The sequence below is a fragment of the Lissotriton helveticus genome, chromosome 1_1 (assembly GCF_964261635.1).
Source record: "Lissotriton helveticus chromosome 1_1, aLisHel1.1, whole genome shotgun sequence".
Taxonomy (NCBI): Eukaryota; Metazoa; Chordata; class Amphibia; order Caudata; family Salamandridae; genus Lissotriton; species Lissotriton helveticus.
Window position 1 is genome coordinate 130,507,408 of NC_136057.1, and position 17,058 is coordinate 130,524,465.

The 17,058-nt window shown below is 47.8% G+C and overlaps 1 protein-coding gene across 1 annotated transcript in view; it reads right to left on the reverse strand.

The window, feature by feature from the left end:
* LOC144769066 (uncharacterized) overlaps window positions 1-16,563 on the reverse strand; it is a 55,886-nt gene extending 39,323 nt beyond the window's left edge. Inside the window, exons 1-2 of the mRNA XM_078653089.1 lie at window positions 16,533-16,563; window positions 13,880-13,997 (exon numbers count right to left, since the gene is read on the reverse strand). Of these exons, the coding sequence (XP_078509215.1) occupies window positions 13,880-13,929 (50 nt within the window). The 5' untranslated portion in view covers window positions 13,930-13,997; window positions 16,533-16,563. The remainder of the gene's footprint in view (window positions 1-13,879; window positions 13,998-16,532) is intronic.
* Between the last annotated feature and the right edge of the window lie 495 nt (window positions 16,564-17,058).

Genomic DNA, 17,058 nt, shown 5'->3' on the forward strand with positions numbered 1-17,058 from the left:
AATTCACCGTCCCATTTCCGATGAGGAATGGACGCATCTATGGTCCGACATCGCACGCTTCAATCATTCCTCAGAACTCAGGGAACTGCCGCCTGATTTTACGTATTCACCAAGCATTGAGCAGAGCAGAGCTGAGCAGAGGAGTGGAGGGAAGTGTCTACATCTGCCGTCTGTAGGTGGACTGGCTCTGGATCCCGCTCCTGCTCCTGAATGATTGCCAGCATTCTCCCTTGTACTCTTGACAGCGATGAATAGCAACGAACAAGCAATGAACAGTGAGTGGTGAGTGACACGTGGCAAGAGGTGTGTGGCATGTGGCGAGTAGTTAAGGTTGATCGGTCCGTAAGTCGCTGAGCCATTTCAGTCTGTAATAAGTCTGTTATACAAAATCTGAGAAATTATGCAAAGGGGAAAGTGACAATAGACTTTGACCCTGTTGAAGCACCCCTCAACCCCTGAATTATTCTGCATGCCTAGACTACAGCCCTACCCGGATCCCGGATATTAATCAATTGATTCATTAATTAGTTAATTAAATAAGTAACCAGCAGCACCGGCGGATTCTGTACTGAGGTGTGCTTTGGGGGTGTTTTCCCTTGGAGGTGTTTGGAGGTGTTTTTGTCCAATCAAAGCACCATTTGGTCTTGTCACTGGCCCGTTTGATTCTCTAAAAGAAGCAAGAGTAAGTGAACCAGGCCACCCTGAGTCTGAAGCTGAAGTCGAACGAATGTCAAATTCAACTAAGGACCAAGTCAACCATTGGGGTCAAATAACGGACCTAGAGATGTTAACTATTCCACTTACTGGTCATTCACAACAAGAGGACCCAAAATGCACAAATCTAACAATGGGAGATACTCAGCACTTACTACAAAGTAGGCATCCAATGCCAATAGAAGTGCAAGTAAAAATCAGAAAAGTTAACGGGATAGGGGAACCATCAAATTTGGGCCAAATAAATCAACCTGAGCAAGAAGCTCCAAATGAACTAAATGGTGGGGTGAAAATCATAACGGAAGCCAATACCCCACTGAAATCGGATCTTACTCTGTCTAAAATAAATTCAGTTAAAAACAGGACCAGCCGAAATGTAATCAAAATAACGGATCTCAAATTAATAAGGACGGATACAACAGCAACCCAGAAACTCTGCAGCGTTGTAGTACTCCATATCAAAAAGACGTTTTGAATAGTAGTCCACAATTCATTAATTCTTGTGACGAGGACATGATTTTCAAGGACCACAAAAAGAGAAGTATAAGGGCCTATCATTCATAAATGGGCAACACCATAGCCCAGGTGCTCAGGTACCAGGAAGTGGGAACGCAGGAGCAATTTGGGATTAATTCTTCAAAACCTCGCAATTAACTCTGGAAGCTTTAACATATCAGTCCAACAAAAAGGAGGTCCAAACAGATCTCGAGCGCTATGGCATCCTCTGTTACCGGAATGGAGCATAAGATAACAACGCAAAATAATCTAATAGTAAGGGCACAATCCCAGCCAATATCTACGTATGCAGAGTGTAGTTGTGCCCCACTAATTAACAAACTAGCTACCATTCCGGATATTTAAAAAACAATAATTGACGATGTAAAAGTGAATTTTCCTAATGAGGGAATTCAAACCATCAAGACTGACTGCCCCTCTAAAGGTACAATAAAATGTAAAGACAATACTGTTGTTGTTAAAGAAAAAATAGATGATAAAACAAAAGATCAAGAAGTGATAAACCTATGCTCGACACAATCAACAATTACAGACGCAGCCCCGGACGTTCATCTATCAAAAAGACAGAGGAAAAAACAACGGAAAGCAAGAAATAAGCTTCTAAAAGTATGAAAAATACAAATGCATCAGATATAATGAGATTGAACACTGGAAACAACCATGACCAAATATCATATTGTGAAATTGAGGGTAAACAAATGTCTCCAACAAAACCCTTCTACCCTCTATTTAATAAGGATCTATCGGAGGTACAAGCAGTTATGAAAAATAAATGCCTAAACAATCAAGCTGATAGTTTAAAAATGATCGGAATGGGAAAATTCAGTCCTTTGAAATGCTGCAAGTGGAGGAAAGTAATAAACAGGTGGAAAATAAGCCATCACAATTGGAAAGAAATAGAGCAAAGAGGGAGAGTATCAGAGGGGATGAAACAAATAGAGATTTGTTAAGTGGTGCAGGTAATTTTTACGCCGGAATATAAATCTAGGGGTAATAATGAAACAACTTGCAAACATCCGGACCCAACACAAGATGGCAGGAGTATGCGAAGCATGTGTGTGAGAAGTTGGCCTGATAGGTGATGTTTCCAATTCTGGAACCACCTATTATCAGACCAAACAATCCCTTATGGTGTCTGGTTGTAAGTCAACCTTATTAGACAAGCTATCCTAGGGGTAGCATGGACTAAGCAGCCTAAAGGCTTAACTTAGGAGGTCGTGTTAAGCGAGCTGTTTTACCACATACAATCCTGTAATATCAAATGAAAGGACACCACACAAGTATATATTATAAAAATATATGTCTTTATTACTAAAAACAATCCCCAGTATTCTTTATGAATAAAGGGGCACAAGCGTTAAATCAAAAGCACAGTTTAAACATACAAAGTTGCACAATTATGGATGAGGGCGGGTGGCCACTCAAACCATATACTAAACAAGTGGTATAAGAGATACCAATCGAACAGTGGTTAGGCCTAGGGCCTAGGGAATCGCTGGGAGCAGTCAGGACAAGCAGTGCTGAAGTCGGGAGAGGCCCACGGGATTCGGGAGCAGTGCGGAAAGCGCACGCATGCACCAATGTTAACCAATGGTGCGTAAAAATGACAAAGTTAGAGTTTAAGGACACTTCCGCTGAACCTAGAGGAACAAAACTTAAGACACAGACCCTAGAGGTGTGCACCAGTGTGGGAACACCGGCGGAGCAAAGTTACCTCACCCACAGGAAGCGGGTGCACAGGGTCGAAGTGGAGTCGGGTTTCGTCACGCAGGCTCTTGGTGCTTGAAGCTGAAAGGGCTGCAGGCAGGGTGAAAGAGAAGTGTCCGGTGGAGTCCAAGGGTGGACTCGAGTCGAAAAGTACCTGAAAGCAGAGGGGACAGAGTCTGGGTCACTCAGCAGTGACCAGGGTGGAACCAGGACGGAACCAGGCAATGTCGGGCGCAATCAGGTCGCTGTCGCGGTGCTTCTCTCCGCTGTCACGTGGGCTCTGGGGCATCTACGACGTCCAGGAGCAGGTCACGATCTGTCCCACGCAGGCTCTCACCGTCGGCGCTGTCGGCTTCAAGATTGGAGCAAACAACACTTGGCAAAAGCAATCCACGCGGAACCGGGAGATTGCTTCTCACTCGAACCAGGAAGGTCAGAGTGGGGGCTCCTTTTCAGGGGAGCTGGTGCAGATCTGGAGCAACCAAATTCACAAGTCGGTTTCAAGTTTTCGTCGGCACAGGGGCCACTAGCCGGCTGGCAAGTGACCGGGCCAACGCGTTGAGCCAAAAGTAGCAGAAGGGCCCCACGCAGCACTCGATGAGTGTAGAGGGGTGAGCTTCGGTGCAAGAGTGGCTCAGGGTTGGGGCTTCTCAAACCCCGGTGCACAGCTTCGAGGGTCACTCGTGGGCTGCACGGTCAGCGTCTCGTGGTCAATTCAAGATGGCGTGCCCCACGCTTCCGGTCGCCTCCACGGGTCTCAGCTCTGCAGGGACTGTGGATCGGGCTGTTGGAAGGCAGGCAAGCTTGATCTCGTCGATCTCAGTCGCTCGAGTTCCGGCGGGAACTGCAACCAAGTAGACGTCGAGGGCTGGATGGTGCCTGCTGCTGCAGGGTGGTCACTCCTTGACCACAAGGGAGATTCTTCGGGCTTCCACGTTGAAATGGAGGTCCAAGGGTCCAGAGTTTCGTTTCTAATGTTTCTTCCAGGAAATCTGATGTGCATTGGCACTGCTCCCACTCTTATTCGAATCTGGGGGGCGTGATTACCTGCTAGGTCCCCCCCTATGGGTGGGACCCAGGAAGGGGGTGGATACACCCCTTTCCTTTGATCCAGGCCGCCCTGGCACGAGGGCTGGAGTGCCCCAGAACCGGTTTGGCCGGATTATGCAAGGGGCAGCCTTGTGCGCCCCAGGCAGTGTCTGGTTTCTTTCAGACCTCCCTGCTACAATCCACTATCTCCTGTCTGGAGGGTGGTGACACCCTCCTGTGGCAGGAAACCCTTTGTCCAGGCCCCATTTGCTGAGTTTCGGTCAGCTGCAGGGGTCCAGACTCTTGTCTGTGGCAGAGGCATCCATTTTGTGGATCTAAGGCCCTTTTAGAAATTAACCGCATTAAAGTAAAGGAACATGTCTTACCCCTCTAGAGGGGTGGAATGCTATCCCCGTCGCCAGAACTGGCGAGGGGATAGTATTCCAAATCGTATGACACCTTACACGACAGGTTTTGATAAAGCTAAACCAGAGTTGCTATATAACCACGAGGATTATAAGGCACTTAAGAGTATATGGTATGGCATTATCCTGAAACAGCTTAGGGAGTTGTTCCCGACAGCTGCAGACAGGCTCAGCTCATGCTAGAGCTCCATCTCACATTAAACCATGCACTCTGCCTCCAGGATTGATGAGGCCTTCCATAGGAGTGGCTCACAGGTTTATATGTGTCCAGATAAATGTTTAGATATAGGTATACTATATCTAAGTAAGGGGTGATTACACCACCTTACCCCAGCTGAGTGATCAGCCAGTTGTGTCAATTTAAGAACCAGCCAGGGGTGGCAAAAGATATGCTGCAGCCCCTGGTAGGCCTTGGTGGCCCCTATGCCCTGGGCACCTATAGTGCATTATACAGGGGCTGACAAGGAGTCCATTTCCAATTGGGGTATGTACCTAGGGTACATGGAATCCATTTTACAGAGAGAGCAGATGGCCTGGGGCCCTGATTAGCAGGGAACCAGGTCAACTAAGTCAAAAAACCAGCTAAACACAGGCAAATAATCTGGGGTAACCATAGTCAGGTAGCCACCTTCCTACACAACCCCCCCCCCCAAACGAAAGGAGATAAGGCTATCCTTGGCCAGGTAAGCCTATATTGCCTGAGTGGCCATATAAGGAAGTACCTGCACTAGCATGGGTACCCCCTGTCTCATGGTCCACTAAGCAGTCCCTCACCCTTTGGGTATTAGAGGGTCTCCACCATAGGGAATCACTACCTTGGGTGCGTTTATGCAAAGTTAAAGGCTGGTTTGGATATGGAGTATTGAAGTGAGGCTCTACTAAGTTAGGGCTTGGCTTCCTCCAATTATCTTCCACCAGGTGTGCCTTTCTTTCTTTAACTGAGTTGCACTGTGCTCTCAGGGTCAACCTCTGGCTACCTAAAGCTGGAGGCTGGGTCCCTCTGTTTGGCCTGCTGGAGGGACAGTTCAGGTTTGGGCCCTTTGGGTCCCAGGTTTGGCTGTGCCCAACAGAATCCATCTGTGGGAGGTCCCTAACTGTTTTTAAGGGGGCTCCCTCAGGAGTTTTTAAAGTTTTCACCTCACTAGGGCTACTAGTTTTGGTGCCCCTAATCTGTTGATGGGGGTGCTTTATTTGACAGGGGGCCCTCTGGGTCTCACAGTCCTTCTTGTCCTCTGCAGCCCTGGGCTGGCTAAGGCAAGGGAGAGAGGGGCAGGTTACCTGCTCCAGACTGGGTCCCACCTGAGAAGGGTCCACCGCCATCAGAGGCTCTGTCAGGCTAGGCCCAACCACCTCTGGGGCAGCTCCTTCATCAGGGGTAAGATCAGTTCCCTGAGGAGGCTGATCCTGTCCTAAAGTCTGGTGAGGGGGAGATTTCTCTTCCTCCTCCATGCTCTCAGTTTGTGTGGAGTTATCCATCATTTCAGGCTTCACAACACACATATCAGTTTGAGTTTGGGCTGTGGCCATCACAGCCCCACCAACCTTTTCAGGAGGAGACTCAGTTTGGGTTTCTGCTGTTATCATAACAGCTTTGCTATTCTGTTCAGGAAGAGCTTTTGCTAAAGATGGGGCAGAGAGTTTCTCAGCCCTACCAACCTTCTCAGGAAGGACATCTTGAATTAGGGCTGTAGCCATTACAGCCCCACTAACCTTTCCATTGGAATTTACCATTCTAGAATGGATTTCCTGTTCAACCTCAGCCCAGGCTGAGATTTCCAAATCATTACCAAGTAGGCAGTCTACAGGCAAGTTTGATGACACTGCCACTCTCTTTGGGCCAATGACACCTCCCCAGCTGAGACTTACTACTGCCATGGGATGATTTGTTTTGATGCCATCAATGTTTGTTACCTGGTATGTGGCACCAGGTAAAAGTTGCTTAGAGGGGACTATACAGTCAGCCACCATGGTGATGCTAGCCCCCGTGTCTCTAAAAGCTTCAACTTTCAAACCATTGATGATGGGTTCTTGTCTATATTTGCTCAAAGTATTTGGGCAATCAGAGAAGTTGGCAAACCCCCTGCCAGTCTCATAAACAAGATCATTTGGGGATGGGGACCTGGATAGGCCAGGGTCCTCCTGGGCTCCAAAAGTAAACCCACCCAGATTCCTGGGTGTGCTCCCACTTCCTGGGGGATTACTGCTGACAGTAACAGGAGGTGTTGGAGCTGGCTTTGGAGGTATATTCTCTTTATTGTTATTCTTGGGACAACAGTTGTCTGTTTTGTAATGCCCAACCTGTTTACAGGCATAACAATAAGGCTTTTTCTCAGTTGAAGAAGTGTCTTGGGACCCACCCCCATTCTTGGACTTTTTGGGGCCCTGGGGAAGTCTTTTCTTTATTTTTATCCCCACCCTTATCTTGAGGCTTGGTAGACTCCTTCTTCTGGTTACTGTCCTGATTCTTAGGCCTAATCCTGGTTCTGACCCACTTGTCTGCCTTCTTTCCCAATTCTTGGGGAGAGGTCAGATCAGAGTCCACCAGGTGCTGGTGTAAGAGCTGGTTCTGACAATTACTTAGGATCTGCTCCCTCATAATCAAATTATACAATCCTGTAAAGTCATGTACTTTGCTGCCATGTAGCCAACCCTCCAGAGCCTTAGTTGCACAATCAACAAAATCAGTCCAGTCCTGAGTCTGTGTCTTCTGGGTGTCTCTGAACTTCAACCTGTACTGTTCAGTGGTTAAGCCAAACCCATCTATTAGGACACTCTTCAGGACTTTGTAATTGTTTGCATCCTCATGTCTAACAGTGAGGAGCTTATCTCTCCTTTTCTCTGAAAAGGAGTACCATAAGATTGCTGCCCACTGTTCCTCAGGAACCTGCTGTACCATGCAGGCTCTCTCAAGAGCAGTTATCCACTTGTGGATGTCATCCCCTTCCTTGTAGGGGGGCACAATCTTTGTCAGGTTTCTACTATCATAGGACCTGGGTTTCTCTTTAGGAATATTGCTGCCACCAGTGGCATCTAAGCCACACAATTTTTGCTCTCTTGCCAAGGTAAGTCTAGCTTGAGCCAAGGTAAGTTTAGCTTGAGCCAGGGCTACCTCCTCCCTCTCTATCTGGAGTCTGACAGCCCTCATTCTGGCCCTATGCTCAGTCTTTTGAGAGGCAGTCATACCTCTCTCAGATTCTCTTGAGGCACTAGAAATATGAGAGTCCCCTGAGGGGGATCTCACTCTTCTGTTGCCTGGGAGAATGCTATAGGATCTGGGGAGGTGCTGGCCCTCTCCATTCCCTAGTAGGCTTAAGTTGGCCTGGCTAAGCCTGGCAACTCCAACCTGGCCCTGGTCTTCTGTGTCCTCAACCTCTGAGTCCTCATCCCCCTCTTCTCCTTCTTCTTCCTCCTGAGGGGTACCAGTTACAGGTGGGTTCTCTCCATTTCCTGATCCTAGGGGAATTCCCTTCGCCCTTTCTAAGTCATCCTGTTCTAGAATGGCTATCAGGATTGGACAGGTGGGGCTTCTGCCCCTTTTTAACCCTCTTGATTTGCACAAGGCAATCAAGTACTTTCGGGTTAGTTTGTCATAGCTGGAAGTTGCCTGGGTAAGGTCAACTGTCACAGGAGTAGACCCTGAGGCTTTTCCTGTGTCAGACATGACTCTAGTGTGGTGTAAGTGATGCACCCACCTACACTAAGTGTTTTCCTACTGTACCTTACTAGTGAGTTGTAGTCAGGGTGTGCTAATCCCTTTAATCTACAACTACTAAGTTCAGTAGAACTTAATATGCTAAGCTTTTGATTTATATGTACCTAGAGGTACTTGATGTGATCTTTCAATTTGATAAAAGATTGCAATGGTAAAACAACAGCAAGCTCAAATCCGCACCGCTGCTCACCAATGTGAGAAGTTGGCCTGATAGGTGATGTTTCCAATTCTGGAACCACCTATTATCAGACCATACAATCCCTTATGGTGTCTGGTTGTAAGTCAACCTTATTAGACAAGCTATCCTAGGGGTAGCATGGACTAAGCAGCCTAAAGGCTTAACTTAAGAGGTCGTGTTAAGCGAGCTGTTTTACCACATACAATCCTGTAATATCAAATGAAAGGACACCACACAAGTATATATTATAAAAATATATGTCTTTATTACTAAAAACAATCCCCAGTATTCTTTATGAATAAAGGGGCACAAGCGTTAAATCAAAAGCACAGTTTAAACATACAAAGTTGCACAATTATGGATGAGGGCGGGTGGCCACTCAAACCATATACTAAACAAGTGGTATAAGAGATACCAATCGAACAGTGGTTAGGCCTAGGGCCTAGGGAATCGCTGGGAGCAGTCAGGACAAGCAGTGCTGAAGTCGGGAGAGGCCCACGGGATTCGGGAGCAGTGCGGAAAGCGCACGCATGCACCAATGTTAACCAATGGTGCGTAAAAATGACAAAGTTAGAGTTTAAGGACACTTCCGCTGAACCTAGAGGAACAAAACTTAAGACACAGACCCTAGAGGTGTGCACCAGTGTGGGAACACCGGCGGAGCAAAGTTACCTCACCCACAGGAAGCGGGTGCACAGGGTCGAAGTTGAGTCGGGTTTCGTCACGCAGGCTCTTGGTGCTTGAAGCTGAAAGGGCTGCAGGCAGGGTGAAAGAGAAGTGTCCGGTGGAGTCCAAGGGTGGACTCGAGTCGAAAAGTACCTGAAAGCAGAGGGGACAGAGTCTGGGTCACTCAGCAGTGACCAGGGTGGAACCAGGACGGAACCAGGCAATGTCGGGCGCAATCAGGTCGCTGTCGCGGTGCTTCTCTCCGCTGTCACGTGGGCTCTGGGGCATCTACGACGTCCAGGAGCAGGTCACGATCTGTCCCACGCAGGCTCTCACCGTCGGCGCTGTCGGCTTCAAGATTGGAGCAAACAACACTTGGCAAAAGCAATCCACGCGGAACCGGGAGATTGCTTCTCACTCGAACCAGGAAGGTCAGAGTGGGGGCTCCTTTTCAGGGGAGCTGGTGCAGATCTGGAGCAACCAAATTCACAAGTCGGTTTCAAGTTTTCGTCGGCACAGGGGCCACTAGCCGGCTGGCAAGTGACCGGGCCAACGCGTTGAGCCAAAAGTAGCAGAAGGGCCCCACGCAGCACTCGATGAGTGTAGAGGGGTGAGCTTCGGTGCAAGAGTGGCTCAGGGTTGGGGCTTCTAAAACCCCGGTGCACAGCTTCGAGGGTCACTCGTGGGCTGCACGGTCAGCGTCTCGTGGTCAATTCAAGATGGCGTGCCCCACGCTTCCGGTCGCCTCCACGGGTCTCAGCTCTGCAGGGACTGTGGATCGGGCTGTTGGAAGGCAGGCAAGCTTGATCTCGTCGATCTCAGTCGCTCGAGTTCCGGCGGGAACTGCAACCAAGTAGACGTCGAGGGCTGGATGGTGCCTGCTGCTGCAGGGTGGTCACTCCTTGACCACAAGGGAGATTCTTCGGGCTTCCACGTTGAGATGGAGGTCCAAGGGTCCAGAGTTTCGTTTCTAATGTTTCTTCCAGGAAATCTGATGTGCATTGGCACTGCTCCCACTCTTATTCGAATCTGGGGGGCGTGATTACCTGCTAGGTCCCCCCCTATGGGTGGGACCCAGGAAGGGGGTGGATACACCCCTTTCCTTTGATCCAGGCCGCCCTGGCACGAGGGCTGGAGTGCCCCAGAACCGGTTTGGCCGGATTATGCAAGGGGCAGCCTTGTGCGCCCCAGGCAGTGTCTGGTTTCTTTCAGACCTCCCTGCTACAATCCACTATCTCCTGTCTGGAGCGTGGTGACACCCTCCTGTGGCAGGAAACCCTTTGTCCAGGCCCCATTTGCTGAGTTTCGGTCAGCTGCAGGGGTCCAGACTCTTGTCTGTGGCAGAGGCATCCATTTTGTGGATCTAAGGCCCTTTTAGAAATTAACCGCATTAAAGTAAAGGAACATGTCTTACCCCTCTAGAGGGGTGGAATTCTATCCCCGTCGCCAGAACTGGCGAGGGGATAGTATTCCAAATCGTATGACACCTTACACGACATGTTTTGATAAAGCCAAACCAGAGTTGCTATATAACCGCGAGGATTATAAGGCACTTAAGAGTATATGGTATGGCATTATCCTGAAACAGCTTAGGGAGTTGTTCCAGACAGCTGCAGACAGGCTCAGCTCATGCTAGAGCTCCATCTCACATTAAACCACGCACTCTGCCTCCAGGATTGATGAGGCCTTCCATAGGAGTGGCTCACAGGTTTATATGTGTCCAGATATAGGTTTAGATATAGGTATACTATATCTAAGTAAGGGGTGATTACACCACCTTACCCCAGCTGAGTGATCAGCCAGTTGTGTCAATTTAAGAACCAGCCAGGGGTGGCAAAAGATATGCTGCAGCCCCTGGTAGGCCTTGGTGGCCCCTATGCCCTGGGCACCTATAGTGCATTATACAGGGGCTGACAAGGAGTCCATTTCCAATTGGGGTATGTACCTAGGGTACATGGAATCCATTTTACAGAGAGAGCAGATGGCCTGGGGCCCTGATTAGCAGGGAACCAGGTCAACTAAGTCAAAAAACCAGCTAAACACAGGCAAAAAATCTGGGGTAACCATAGTCAGGTAGCCACCTTCCTACACAGTGCATCTACAGCATACATGCCTCAAACAGAGGATTAATGGCCCCAAATCCCTGCCGTAGTATCTTGTCATGTTGTGGCTGAATGTGCCATGTGATGTGGCAGGCTATAGTGCTTGGTGTGATTTGGTCATTTTTGACAAGGTGGCGTGCTGAACGGTTAGGCAAATTTAGAATTTTTTTGTTTTTGGGATCGTGTGGTATAGTGCGGTACCTACCGTATGATGTAAATAAATTACATTGCTAATATACCATAAGGATGTGGGGTGAGTGTTAATGTGGCCGAAGCCTTGCTGATTATATGCAGAATAACAGGTCTGGGAGGTCACTACTGACTAGGGCAGGTTAGCAGCTGCACAGGCCTTGGGCATTGATCCTATGGAGGATAATATGTGACGGGCCATTGGTGACTGGAGCTGGTTAGCAACAACGCTAGCCTCTGGTATTCATTACAAGCAGGGTAACAATGCATGTCAATATTGACTGGAACTGGTTGGCAGTAGAGTTAACCTCTGGATTTGAATATTTGCAGGATTTAAGGTACAGGGGTCACTACTGACTGGAGTTACTTAGCAGGATAATAGATCTCAGGGAGCCAATACTGACTGAAGCTGGTTAGTATGATCACTAGTCTCAAGGTGCTACTAATGACTCAAGTTGGCTAGAATGATAACAGGTCCCAGGGGCCAGTACTAACAGGAGCTGGCTAGTAGGCTTTTATACAGGTCCAAGGGGCCACTATTGACTGGAGCTGGCTAAAAGAATAACAGGCCCAAGGGTGGTGAAGGTGGGAGAGGCACCAGTGACCGGGGTTGGCTAGAAGCATTGACAACATTTGGTATTGATTAAGTGCAGGATTCCAGGTCACAGGAGGCACTGCTGAATACAGCTGGATAGCAGCAGTGCTGGCCTCTAGGAAGAAGGAATTGAGAAAGCATAACTGGATATACTGGTTTCTTTAATACCGATAATTATTTACACATCATACACATCAATGCCACAACCTGCATTGATATATTACATTACCAAATTACAATATTCTTATATTAATTTGATGTGACTGTTCGCCTTAATATGCCTGAAAAGTTACATGATTCTATTGGGGCCCAGACCATTTTATTTAGTGATGTCCAGGTGCACACTTTCCTGCATCTTGTAGTAAATTGAACATTGACAAACAGAAGTGTTATTTCCAGAAACAGTGAATTCTGCAGCTTGTCTGTGTAGCTTTTATCTGCACCTCACGGACTCTGCACCTCACAGACTCCTCACATTCCTCTTGAGAGAAGATCCTTCCTCCTACTCATTAGTGTCGTTTCAGTAACTGTTTCTATCACATGTTCATGTTTTATTGACTTGTATTAGAAGAAAAGTGTATAAAATACATTGTGCAGCATTAGCATTATATACTCCAACTTGCTTTAGGGTGGATGCTCTCGTCCATTGCAAAGACAATTGTCACTTGTTAGTTTGCTTGGCCTTTTGCTATTTTTGCATTAAATGTATGATAGATGTGTTGGCCTCCAGGTGTGTTGTGTTTTATTTTACATATCATAAGAGATGACGAGGAAAATGGCAGTCCAGAATACACATTTTTCATATAATCAACTCACAGAATACTGTTCTGGAGGTTCAGTCTCACAGACATTACCTCTAACTGAACGCTGGCACCCTAGGAAGCATGTGCTTTTCAAACCAGGTGCCGTCTGATGTGGCGTCTTCGCTATTGGATAAGTCAATATGTCCTGACTTTTAGGAGGGTTACCGTATCTAGTGCACTCTGTTAGACAGCGCTCACCTGTGGTAGTAAGATGGTACTAGGCACCTTATCACCTATGCACGGTGCAGGGCTTTGAGTTACAGAGCTCCTCATGCTGTGGAGAAGATTAGGTCACATTTTCCCATATTTGGTCCTGATGAAATGCCAACAGATTGCTCCATGACTACACAAGGCATGAAAAACGTTGACCTGAAGTATAGACCCCAGCTTACCAGCAGGTCCATAGGTGATCGACACTTTCACACAGTGATAGGGGCCATTAGTTCCTCAATTTCTCTGCCACTGTTTTTAATCTCAACATGGACCAGGAAGATCACATTAACTGCATCGATGCTGATGACGGAACCGCTCCGTCATCAGCCGCGGTGTCGCTGTGCTGATGACGGAGCGGTTCCATCATGGCCCGCCCGACGCGCCTGCGCGGAGCTGATTTCGCGCCTGCGCGGCGCGTTCTATTGAGCGGGCGGGGCCATGACGGAACCGCTCCGTCATCAGCACAGCTCACCCGAGGCTGGTGACGGAGCGCTTCCGTCACCAGCGTGTGAGCGCTGCGCGGCCCCCCGTCCCCTTAGCGATGCGGCCGAATAGCCGTCGCAGCGAAGGGGTTAACTATATTGTGGCAACTGGTCGATAGTTGATCTTATATTCAGACTTCACCAATCTCGCATCTTATGACACAACATCCTCTGTCCTACTATGCTCATCCGGCATACTTAATAAAAGATGTGCGACAAAGTGCCCTCTAGTGGCGCCCACCAAGCATTGTAGCGCCGGCCTGGTGAGGAGTATAACCCAATGAGGAAGCATGTCACCTTCAGGTGAGTGAACGCAACTTGTCTTAAAAGCACCTGCTTCCTAGGGTGTCTGCGTTCAGTTACAGATAATGACTCTGGGACTGAACCTCCGGAACAGTATACTGTGATTTGATTGTGTTTTATTTTAACAAATGTACATAGCAGATATTGGCATTTGTTGTTTCACAAAAATGATCGGATACCTGCCTCAGAGCGCACTTCTTACAGACGAGTATGGGGTTATCATGTTGCTGCTACAAGCTCCTTACCTGTGCGAGTTATCGGGAACGATGCAGGGGGAGACCCAAACCAGCCACATGTGGAGATCAATGACAAATACTGAAGAATTAACAGAGCTTCCAAGCTGGTGACCATTACTTAATTGACCTTGAAAATAAAAGACACGTTTTTAATATTCTGACGACTCATGACCATAAAAAACAAAGGTTATAAATTAAATATTGTGTCAAATACTTAAAAAATGGAACTGGATGTGCTGAATCGATGTTGCCCCAGGTCTTGCGTGACACCTTCCACAACTATTGCTTATGGGACTTGTAGTTTTGTTTTTCTCATTAAAAGGATGGGTTCTAATGTCCCAGTGTTCTAAGCGATGTTGGTTAAAATCAGAGGTCTGAGTGAGGGTGAAGCATGACACTGCTCTGCTTAGCAGTGAGATGAATGACAGTTCCCCAGCCCTTCCATTCTTTGACAGACAGAGGCTCGTCAGCCGTTCATATTTTTTTGCAACGACAAAGAAACTTATATTGCAGCTTGTGTCAACTGAAGAGATAAAACACCTGGGCGTGTTTCATTAACTACTGACAAACATGAACAATCAAGAACATGAGTTTCTGGAAAATCTATCAAGCACCCAATCAGAATCAGCCGCCCTTCACACCCAGGAATTCTTGAGGCTTTGGAGAGAAGTAATTGCACGTGGTATAAGAGGAACACTACATTGAATCAAAGCTCACTTCTCAGGGATGTACTGAAATGCCAGCCTCATGGCACACTTAGCCAGCTCTTCACCTCCTCCTCCTCAAACTGTTGACCAGCTATCAGGGCAAAGGAGCCTGCAGCAAAGCATCGCTGGCTTGGTTCCACACCGGACCAGGCAAGGCGGTCAACTCCATACTCCTCCAAGTCAGAATGCTCTCTGGTCTAGCCAGTCCTAACCCCACATGAATGTTCCCATCACAACGATTTTAATGGTACTAGGTTACGTTTCTGCTAATGTAGGAGTCAAAAAGTGAAAGATTTTACTAGGAAGTACTGAAAGAGAAATCATGACGTTTTTCAATATTTCTGAGTCTGCCACAGTACACAGGAGCATTATTTCTCTACAGCAGCAAATCGTGTATGTGCCCTGTAGAAAGCTTGTTTGAATGAAACATGGAATTTATTGCAGCCTACAATTCATGCAACAACATAGAGTGCAAGATAACTTGTGTTATTATTCCATCAGAACGAAATGCCATTCCTAATGTGTACGTCATTTTAAAGACAAACCCAGGAAAATGTACAGTCAGTGTTGTTCTTCTGCCTGTTAAAAGACAATCTCCATTAATGTGTCAGTAATTAAAACACTATGAGAAACCCTACTCTATGGCAGGGTGCTGCCTGCCACTATGTTGCAGGTTACTTCCAACATAATCTGATTTATACATACATACTCCAGGGTGCTGCCAGCTATCGAGTCTGCACACAGCAGTCTGGAGCCACTCAGGAAGGCGGTAAGCTCTACATTTCATCTTAAGCCCATAGGTTACATTCACAGCCTGATGGGTCCGGAGAACTTTATCCTCGCTCTAACTGCGCCGACGTAGCCCAACATAGTCTGTGTTGTGTGCTGTGTGATGCCTGGCATCTTATTATCGTTGGCGGATGGATGAAGCTCTGATAAGAGCTACTACAAGAAGAGCAGAGAAACTTGACCACAGATCGCCACAGAGTGATAACTGCCCAGAAGCTGAAGAAAGAACTCTGGAAGAGCAAACCTCCTACACCCTGGAGATTCTCCAGAGTAAGCAAATGATGGTAATGAAATGCAAATTGCAGCATTAAGGTCATGGTAACACTGGGCAGGGGACGGGAGGAAAAGAACCGGATAATGTTGAGTGGTGGCGTAGTGAACTGACGTCCTCCCCCTCTCTGCCTCATTATTAGCATGACTGGAACAGGGGAGAAGCCTGTTCCTGGGAACTAGCCGACGAATTGGATGACGGCCCTTTAACTGGAAGACACACGAGTACGCAGCTCCGCCCCCTGATGACGGCGCGGGATTCATAGTGGGTAAAAACCCGGAAGAAGATGTCCTGGAGTGTGACGTCACCGGCCGAGGATCGAGAGTGGGAGAGCGGCCCGGAGGAGCAAAGAACGGAGCTTTTGGAGGCGAACCAGAGGACGACAGGAGTAAGCCAGGAGGCCACTGAATCCGTGAATCGCCGTGCCACACTCCCGAGGGAGGAGTGTGGCTACAACAGGTACGGCAGCGTTTGGCGGGCTGGGTAGGAAGACGGGGTTCCTCTAAACCGTAGCCGCGTGTGTGCCAGAATATCTGCCCAACCTTTCTTTGTCCTCACCGTGTAAATATACCCCTCCTCACCAGTAATCACGCCTCTGCACCCTCGCACGTTTAATAAAGTGTTTAGCACCTTAGCATGGGTGTCTCCTGCACTTGCCCGGTTCCCTGTGGGACAGTCCAGATAGAGTACATATCCTGACGATCTGTACCTGTTTCTTTTCCCTGGCGGAGTCCAACTAGGAGTTAGGAAGAACGGAAAATCCCCTGAAGTCTGCTTCTTAACCATCTGGAAACAAGACCATAACCAGACGCCATCACGGACCCCAGAGCTTTTCAGAGAGACACCTTGACAACCCGACATAAAAAGACGTTTTCCAAAATAAAACCTTACCTACCCCGAACTGGTCTTAGGTCTCTTCTTGATCCCACGCCACAACTGGTGTCAGAAGTGGGATATCCCCCTTCCATCCCGCAACAGATGATGGACCAAATCATACAACACCTTATAAAAGGACAAAAAAAGTTAGAATGGGCTGTAGAAAGACAAATGACGTCGGCTCAAGCAGACAGGGAAGTTTTCAAGAACACCATTACGGCCCAAATCGAAGGCTTAAATAAGGCGGTCCAACAACCCAGTGCTTTACCCAATGGGGAACGAAGAGCCACCCGACGCATCCCTCGGGAGTATCATTACAAAAATACAACGCAGGGGAGGATCCAGATGCCTTTCTGACTAACTTTGAAAGAGCAGCCCGGGCCTGTGGTTGGGCAGAAGAAAAATGGCCCTTCTTTCTGGCGATACAAAAGGGGATGATGGACGGAGCACCTGAACAAATCAAACACTCACCCCCAGTCAACTGATCTGGGTTTAATCCATCACCATTCTTTAGTTCACTCAGCCACCCCAGTTCAGACATGGCT